This window comes from Otolemur garnettii, unplaced genomic scaffold, assembly GCF_000181295.1.
Source record: "Otolemur garnettii isolate 467f Iridium unplaced genomic scaffold, OtoGar3 scaffold00010, whole genome shotgun sequence".
Classification (NCBI taxonomy): Eukaryota; Metazoa; Chordata; class Mammalia; order Primates; family Galagidae; genus Otolemur; species Otolemur garnettii.
In genome coordinates, this window is record NW_003852405.1 from 1,860,726 (window position 1) to 1,868,964 (window position 8,239).

The 8,239-nt window shown below is 44.6% G+C and overlaps 1 protein-coding gene across 1 annotated transcript in view; it reads left to right on the forward strand.

Annotated features, from left to right (window-relative positions):
• Positions 1 to 1,811: 1,811 nt before the first annotated feature.
• The window catches only part of GNAT2 (G protein subunit alpha transducin 2), a 10,995-nt gene continuing 4,567 nt past the window's right edge, over positions 1,812 to 8,239 (forward strand). The window contains exons 1-4 of the mRNA XM_003784060.3: positions 1,812 to 3,270; positions 5,483 to 5,525; positions 5,788 to 5,929; positions 6,630 to 6,787. Coding sequence (XP_003784108.1) covers positions 3,153 to 3,270; positions 5,483 to 5,525; positions 5,788 to 5,929; positions 6,630 to 6,787 — 461 coding nt within the window. The 5' untranslated portion in view covers positions 1,812 to 3,152. The remainder of the gene's footprint in view (positions 3,271 to 5,482; positions 5,526 to 5,787; positions 5,930 to 6,629; positions 6,788 to 8,239) is intronic.

The following is an 8,239-nucleotide window of genomic DNA, read 5'->3' on the forward strand; positions in this document are numbered from 1 at the left end:
ACTAGTGGATGTGAGAAAGAGTCTGAGGTCTCTAACTCAGCAAACATGTCCACATTTGCTGGGAAACAGCGATTCCTTTTTCACTCAAAATGATAGGGTTAGCCTGAGGATCACTCTTCTGTGCCACAATTCTAAAATGGGAAGAGCACTACATGCCTTATCTTCTTCACCAGGACACTGTCCCTGACCGTGATAAAAGCAGAGCAACCATAGGCACAGGAGCTGATGACGGGAGGCATGAGGTCACTGGGACCAGGAACCCGGCATGCACAGCAGTGGATCTGTGCTCTCAGAGGGCAGGCAAGGGCTAGAAGCTCCCTTACTCAGCGCAGTTAGTAAGAATGGGGAACTTCCACTCAGCAAACCAGGAAACAAAACAAAAGCTACACAGAAGTTTGCAGAGGCAGTAAGAGAAAAAGGAAAACATTTTCCCCACTTGTTTAACAAGTCAGTGGTTCCTTTAACAAAACAAGCGCTACTGTTATTGAGTCCATACATTTGACCAAAGGTTCTTTCATTGGCTGCTTAGGTAGGAGGAGAGGAAAGAAAGTTTGTTTACTTTACTATACGACCTTGAGGAAGTTACTTAATCCTCCAGTGTCAGTTATCTGGTCTGTAAATGAGGAAAAATAGCACTTTATCTCAAAGTTGTGAAAATTCACTGGTATGAGTCACATAAATTGTCTAGCAAATACTAGTTATAATATAATAAAATATAATCTTTAGTTCCTAGCCATCTCTTTATACACAGCTCTAGTTCTATGGAAGAAATATGGAGATTTCTCAAAGAACTAAAAGTAGGTCTACCATTCAATCCAGCAACCCCACTACTATCTACTCAAAAGAAATCACTATATAAAAAAAAGACACCTGCACTCTTATGTTTATCACAATGCAATTCACAATTGCAAGTATATGGAATCAATCTAAGTGCCCAACAACTGAAGACTGGATAAAGAAAATATATGTGTATATGTATATGTGTGTGTTTTTATATATGTATGTATGTATAAGCATATGTAATGGGATACTACTCAGCCATTAAAAAGAATGAAATAATATATTTTGCAGCAACTTGGATAAAATTTGAGACCATTATTTGAGTGAAGTAACCCAGGAACAAAAAAACAAATACTGTGCATTCTCACTTGCAAGTGGAGGCTAAGAAATGGGCATATAAATAATGGGTTTTTTTGTTTTCTTTTTGAGACAGAGTCTCACTCTGTTGCCCAGGCTATAGTACCCTGGCCTCAGTCTACCTCACAGCAACTTCAAATTCCTAGGTTCAAGTGATCCTCCTGTCTTAGTCTCCTGAGAAGCTGGGACTACAGGTGCCCATCACGATGGCCAGCTAATTTTTTAAATTTTATTTATTTATTGCAGTTTTGGCTGGGGCTGGGCTTGAACCTGCCACCCCCAGTATATGGGGCCGGCACCCTACTCCTTGAGCCACAGGCGCTGCCCAATATTTTTTATTTTTAGTAGAGATGGGGTCTTGCTCTTGCTCAGGCTGATCTCAAACTTCTGAGCTCAAGTGATCCTTCCACCTCAGCCTCCCAGAGTGCTAGAATTATAGGCATGAGTCACTGCACCTGGCCTACAAAATGTTTTAAAAATTTGCTGGACATTGTGCCATGCACCTGTTGTCCTAGCTACTTGGGAGTCTGAGCAAGGAGGATCACTTGAGTTCAGAAGTTCAAGGCTATAGTGAGCTATGATTGTACCACTGTACTGCAGCCTGGGCAACAGAGACAGACCCTGCCTCCTAAAAAAAAAAAATCCACAAAGATTTTCAATCAGAAGGTCTGGGTTAAGGCCTGAGATTCTGCATTTCTAACAAATTTCCAGGTAATCTGATGTTGCTGGTTCTGGGATTACATTTTGGACAGCAGAATTCTAAAGTATCTCTACCTACAAGGAGACTCCACCAGCAAGATTTGTTTAAGTACATTTCAATAATTGGCACAGACAAATAGACCAATGGAGACTCTTCATTGTCTGTGAGACCATACCCCCATTTTGCCCCAGGAAAAGGCAGCTTGGATGAGGGCCAGAGGGAGAGCTGCCCCAACCTTTGATAAGCCAGAGTCTAGAATCCAATTTCCCAAAGAAGCAGAGTTTGCTGTGTGAGGCAGCACACGCCCTACATTAAATACCAGCCAAGTTCACTTACTGAGTGAGGTTGGACCTCAGCAGGCGTGGGTGGGTCAAGGGGAAGCTGCCCCATTCTCTCTACCGTATACCCTTTTCCTACATGTATTTTATTCACCAAACCTTTACTGATGATCCACTAATAAACTACAAGTTCTGAGAGATTCAAAGAAGAATCGGATTTGGCCCTTTGAGCTCCAGGAGGAGGAATTCACAATGGGAAATACAATTGTAAAATAAAGTACAATGTGAAGTGGTAAGGGCTAATAAACATTTATGTACAGAGATGAGCCAGCATGAAGGAGCAATGCTAATAGCTTCCTGGAGCAGCAGCCGCTGAGGGAGCTGCATGAAACATCCCTATTATTTGCAAGTAAGGGACACGCCCTAAACAAAAATTCCTTGCCAGGGCCAACCAGTGATGATAAACAAGTGTGCTTTGAGGCCTTGAAGTCCTTGAAACCAAGACCCCATGTTCCAGAGGCTTAACATGGGAAATGCTTCCAATGTTTGTGCCCCTAACCTCCAGCTTTATATTACCAGTAAATCCAAAGAACCGAGAGACTTTTGGAGGATGAGATCCTCCAAAGGGTGAAGGTGACCATTGTCTTATCTCAGAGAGCTCTAGTACCCACATCCTAACCCATGTCGAAACCCAACTGATCATTTTTGTAGCTACAGAAACATTTGAATCTTTACCCTTTGTCATATTGACAAAGCTCTTAATTGGCTTAACCCATCGCACTGCTAGGTATAAAGGCTATAATCCCAAGACTAAGAAGTAGGTCTCCAGCTGGAGTAGGGAGCCTCAGCCAATGCAGGAAGGGCAGAAGAACTGATAGACTACTGTCACCCCACTCCACACAGACCAGCTTTAGGGGAGCTCAGGAACTGATAATCAATCCCAATTTATTTTTTCCTTTTCTTTCATCTCATATATAGAAACACTTACAAGAGAAGCTCAAGAGCCTAAGGGAGCAGCTGAGAAAGAGACGGAAGAAATGGGGAGTGGAATCAGTGCTGAGGACAAAGAACTGGCCAAGAGGTCCAAGGAGCTAGAAAAGAAGCTGCAGGAGGATGCTGACAAAGAAGCCAAGACAGTCAAGCTGCTGTTGCTGGGTGAGTTATAAGGAAGATAAGCCAGAAGTTAATGCTCCTTTCTGCTTCCAGGAGGGTCAATTGGTTCTAGCTCACTCCATTGGGAAAGAAAGATGGCAGGTCATTTTTCTTCTCCCCTAGCCAGTCTCTGGTTAAGTTAATATGGGGCCTGAATTACCCCCCGGGGGATCCAGGGTGTCAAAGTTACTCTGAAAAAAAGAATTTTTGAGACAGAGTCTCACTATGTGGCCCTTGGTAGAGTGCAGTGACATCACAGCTCACAGCAACCTCAAACTCTTGGGCATAAGCGATTCTCCTCAGACTCCCAAATAGCTGGGACTACAAGTACCCACTACAATGCCCAGCTATTTTTGTTGTATTTGTTGTAGTTGTCATTGTTGTTTTTTTAGCAGGCTCAGGCCAAGTTTGAACCCGCCAGCCCTGGTATATGTGGCCAGCACCCTAACCACCGAGCTACAGGCCCTGAGCCAACTCTGAAATATTTTTACTCTCCCTTGAACTAGGAATAGTTTAATGGCCAGGATGAATCCATCCATCTCCAAATGTAACACCTCCTTTCATCTTGGCAAATACCAAGAACCCTGGACTTGCAAACATGTACCCAATCTGCAGAGAACTCTGAGCCAAGGAATCCAAAGAGAATAGGAGCTTCCCTCACCAATGGACTTTGAAGTCCCACCATACAGTACCACAGAGTTGAGTCCCAAGGATAGGCCCACTGGTTCCTTCTTGCTGTCAATAAAAATCATGGAACTAGGATGCTCAGAGTAGGCAGTATGGAGTTTTTATCTACAGCAGTCCCTTCCTGGCCTTCTATTCAGTAGCTGCCTCTAAAGCCCCTGCCAGATGGAAGTTTCATCAACTTGATGAGCTCCTAATCAGATCACTGGTCTGGGCTGAGAAAAAAAAAGCACCCCAATAAGTCAGCCAGGGAAATTGATCTTGGTTATAAATAGAACCAAGTCAAGAAAATTTGGGACACCTGGCTTAGAAAAAAAAAACAATGGTGCCCCAAAAGTAGGCTATCTGCAGCAGGAGGGGTCATGTAGCAGGATAACTGCCTAGCCTGGGTGTCCAACCCATGATGGGCCTGGGAACCAATGCACCAGGCTAAGGCACCTCTTTTTCCCCAGCTGATCTCTGGCACAGCCCTCAAGACACACCAAAGGAGCATATCTCTCTCTGTAATCTGGACCCAGACTCTTAAGGAGCACAGGAGGTTACAAAGGGGAAAACAGAGATGACAGGGCCACTGAGAGATCTTTTAAGCCTAAGCAGATTTCTTCTAATTCAAAATAAGCAGCTTAGACGGAACAAGCACAGGCTAAGTGGGAGGAGGAGGCTTAGGCATTAGGGCAGTATAGTCCAAGAGAAGGTGAAAAGGGGTGTGAATGAGTACATTAGGACATTCTTGTTAATAAAGGAAACAAGCAAAATGATGAAAAAATAGTATTTCAGGGAAACAACCCAGCTCTTTCAAAACCTACCCTAAGATCACTCTCCTGAATCAGAAATAGGCAGAGAGGAGAAATGAGGTAAGGGAGTTCCCCTGAATCTATTGGTGGTTCTCAGTAGGGAGAATTTTTTTTTTTTTTTGAGACAGTCTCATTCAGTCACCCTGCTGTTGAGTGCCGTGGCCTCATAGCTCACAGCAACCTCAAACTCTTGGGCTCAAGTGAGTCTCTCACCTCAGCCTCCTGAGTAGCTGGAACTACAGGTACCCATCACAATGCCCAGCTATTTTTAGAGATAGGGGTCTCACTCTTGCGCAGGCTGGTCTCGAACTCCTGAGCTCAAGCCATCCGCCCACCTCAGCCTCCCAGAGCGCTGGGATTACAGGCATTAGCCACCAAGCCCTGCCTCAGCAGGGAGATTTTGACCCTGAGGGGCCATTTGTAAATGTCTAGAGATATTTATGGTTGTCCTATTGAAGAGACTGGGATATTACTGGCCTCTAGTGGATAGAGGACAGGAATATTGCTAAACATCTTCCAATGAACAGGACAACCCAAAATGCAAATATTGCTGAAGAAACTCTGCTCTAAATCCAGGTCAAGTGGCCTGAGCCCAAGGTTGCTAAACACTGAGGGCAGCAATTATCCCTATGTGTTCTCCCCTAACAAGACTCCCGAGCAAGCACTGAGTCTGACTTCTCATAGCCATCTCCTGGAAGGCTGGGGGAAATTAGAAGCATAACCATTTCTCCTTTCAGGTGCTGGGGAGTCAGGAAAGAGCACCATCGTCAAACAGATGAAGTGAGTAGGAACAAAGAAAGCCCCAAAAGACTGGGGTAGGGGAAAGCAAGTGAAGGTACTCAGAATTACAGGCTCTTTAGCCTCACGGGACCTAGAGGTTCCTGCCCTAATCTGTATGCCCCTTGCCCCTCACCCTCCACCATGAGACAGTAGTAGGAACAGAGGGATGGGGTACTTACAACCCTTTAAATACTCCAGGTTCCCAATCCAATAGATCTGGTTACTTAGGTCTAGCTAAAGACTAGGTGTCTGCCCCTTGCAGAATCATTCACCAAGATGGATACACACCAGAAGAATGCCTGGAGTTCAAGTCTGTCATCTACGGGAATGTGCTGCAGTCCATCCTGGCTATCATCCGGGCTATGTCCACACTGGGCATTGACTATGCTGAACCAAGCCGTGCGGTATGTGATTAATGTTATATGGTTAGGGGTGGAAGCAGGAAAGGCTAATGAGAAGAAACAGACGTGAAGCCAACCAACCATGAGGAAAGATAGGTAAAGAATAGTTTTTTGTAACTAAAACCCCACCTGATGAGCTTCACATCTTTTTATTCAGTTCTGGAGAAGGAGACAACCCCTATGTTAATAATAAATATTTACAAAATCCACTTTCTCAGCTCCCTCTGCCTTTTTGCCTTATTTTACCATTTAAATTGTTCCCTTTGGGCCTCCTGGCCATGGAACTTTAATAATCTCCAGTTTTTCTGGCCTCTAATCATTGATACAACAAAGGCAACAGGTTTTTGTCTTTCATCTTGTCTTTCATAGTCAATTTGGCCTTTAAACATCCAGTCTCCCTGCAACAGAGGACCATGTTTTATGGTGGTACCCTTTCAGACTAAGGATGGAAGCCACAAACCCCAGAGAAGCACCTGGGACTTCTGTTATCCTCTAAGAACCCCAGGGCTGGATATATTGTCACCCTGTACATATGGGGAGCTCAAAAATTAATCACTGTATTTTCTTAGAATCTTCAGTGGACACTACCTCCACCTTAGACTTTGGTAGCATTGTAAATTGCTTTTCGTTCAGCAGTACTCCCAGAAACTTCCTGGGAAGCTATTACTCCCATGTAGTTCTCAGCCAGGTTTCTGCATTACAGGATGATGGGCGGCAGCTCAACAACCTGGCTGACTCCACTGAGGAGGGAACCATGCCTCCTGAGCTGGTGGACGTCATCAAGAAGTTGTGGAAGGATGGTGGGGTGCAAGCCTGCTTCGAGAGAGCAGCAGAGTACCAGCTCAATGACTCAGCATCTTAGTAAGGCTCTGATGGGGAGGGAGTGGGATGACACTTAAGCCATCTTCCAGGTGAAATCTCAGCCAGCCTAAACTTTCAGGCATTGAAAGCTAGAGACCTACTGACTGAATTGAGCCTGTAAATCTGTTTTGTTAGGACTGAGTTGAGCAGTGTTTTACTGTACTTTGAATTTGATACCACCAGGATATCTGCCATGATTGCCACCACTGTTTTGCTTTATATCAACTTGCTGCAGCCTAGAGAGCTGAAGACACAAATTCAAAACAGAGGTGGTCTGCCTAGCCTCCCTCAAACCTATTCTCTTGAGTAGTACACATTAGCCTCTCCTTTCAGAACCATAACAAAGTCCGGCAGTTCTGCCACACACTCTCCCAGGATGGCTCTTTCAGGGCAGAATTTTCTAGCTTGTAACCCAGGTTCTACTTAGGCCACTAAGCAGAAATGAAAGTCCTCCAGCACCCAGAGTATCTTATGTCAGAATCTCAGGGTAGAGAGGACACAGAAACTGCCAGAGCAAACCAAAGGAAGGTGGTCAAGTTCAGGTGGGGTGACTCATGCCTGTAATCCTAGCACAGGGAGGCCAAGGCAGGTGGATCACCTGAGTTGAGGAGTTGGAGACCAGCCTGAGCAAGAGCAAGAGCAAGACCCCATCCCTACTAAAAATAGAAGAAAACTAGCTGGGCATTGTGGTGGGCGCCTCTAGTCCCACCAGTTACTGTGAGCTATGATATGGCACTCTCAAGGTGATAGAATGAGATTCTGTCCCCCCACCCAAAAAAATGGTGGTCAGGATTAGAGAAAACCAACTTTGCAAAGCTGGTTCCAAAAAGATAAGCAAAAAATTTTATCAGTCCTAAGACAGTAAGGGATCATAGACATGCATAGGCTCGAAGTCAAACAGACCTGAGTTTTATCTCCCAACTGCCACCTAATTTTCAAGGAACTGGTATCATTTACTATCCCTAGAATACTCACTAAGGCCAGTCACTGCTAAGTGCATTATGAATGGTCTCAAGACCCTTTACTCACCTATACAGTAAGACTTCAAGGTAGACAGTACCTTTTATTAGCTCCACTCTATAGATGAAAAACTGAGATTCAGAGAAGTTCATTAACTTGCCAGATAAATGGCAGAGGCTAGATTTGCATCCAGGGCCACAATATGCCTCTTGACCTTGAGCAAGTTATTTAACCCTTCTACATTTTCCTTTCATCTGTAAAAAGGGGATATGAAATGTGAAGGCTTAGGAGCATCAATGAGAACTTAAATGTGAAAATGCCTGGCATACAGTAGGGACTAGGATTAACTATCCTCCCTCTTTCCCTCAGCCACCTCACTTCCTACCCCTCTCCACTTTTTTTTTTGAGACAGAACCTCAAGCTGTCACCCTGGGTAGAGTGCTGTGGCATCACAGCTCACAGCAACCTCCAACTCCTGGGCTCAAGCGAGTC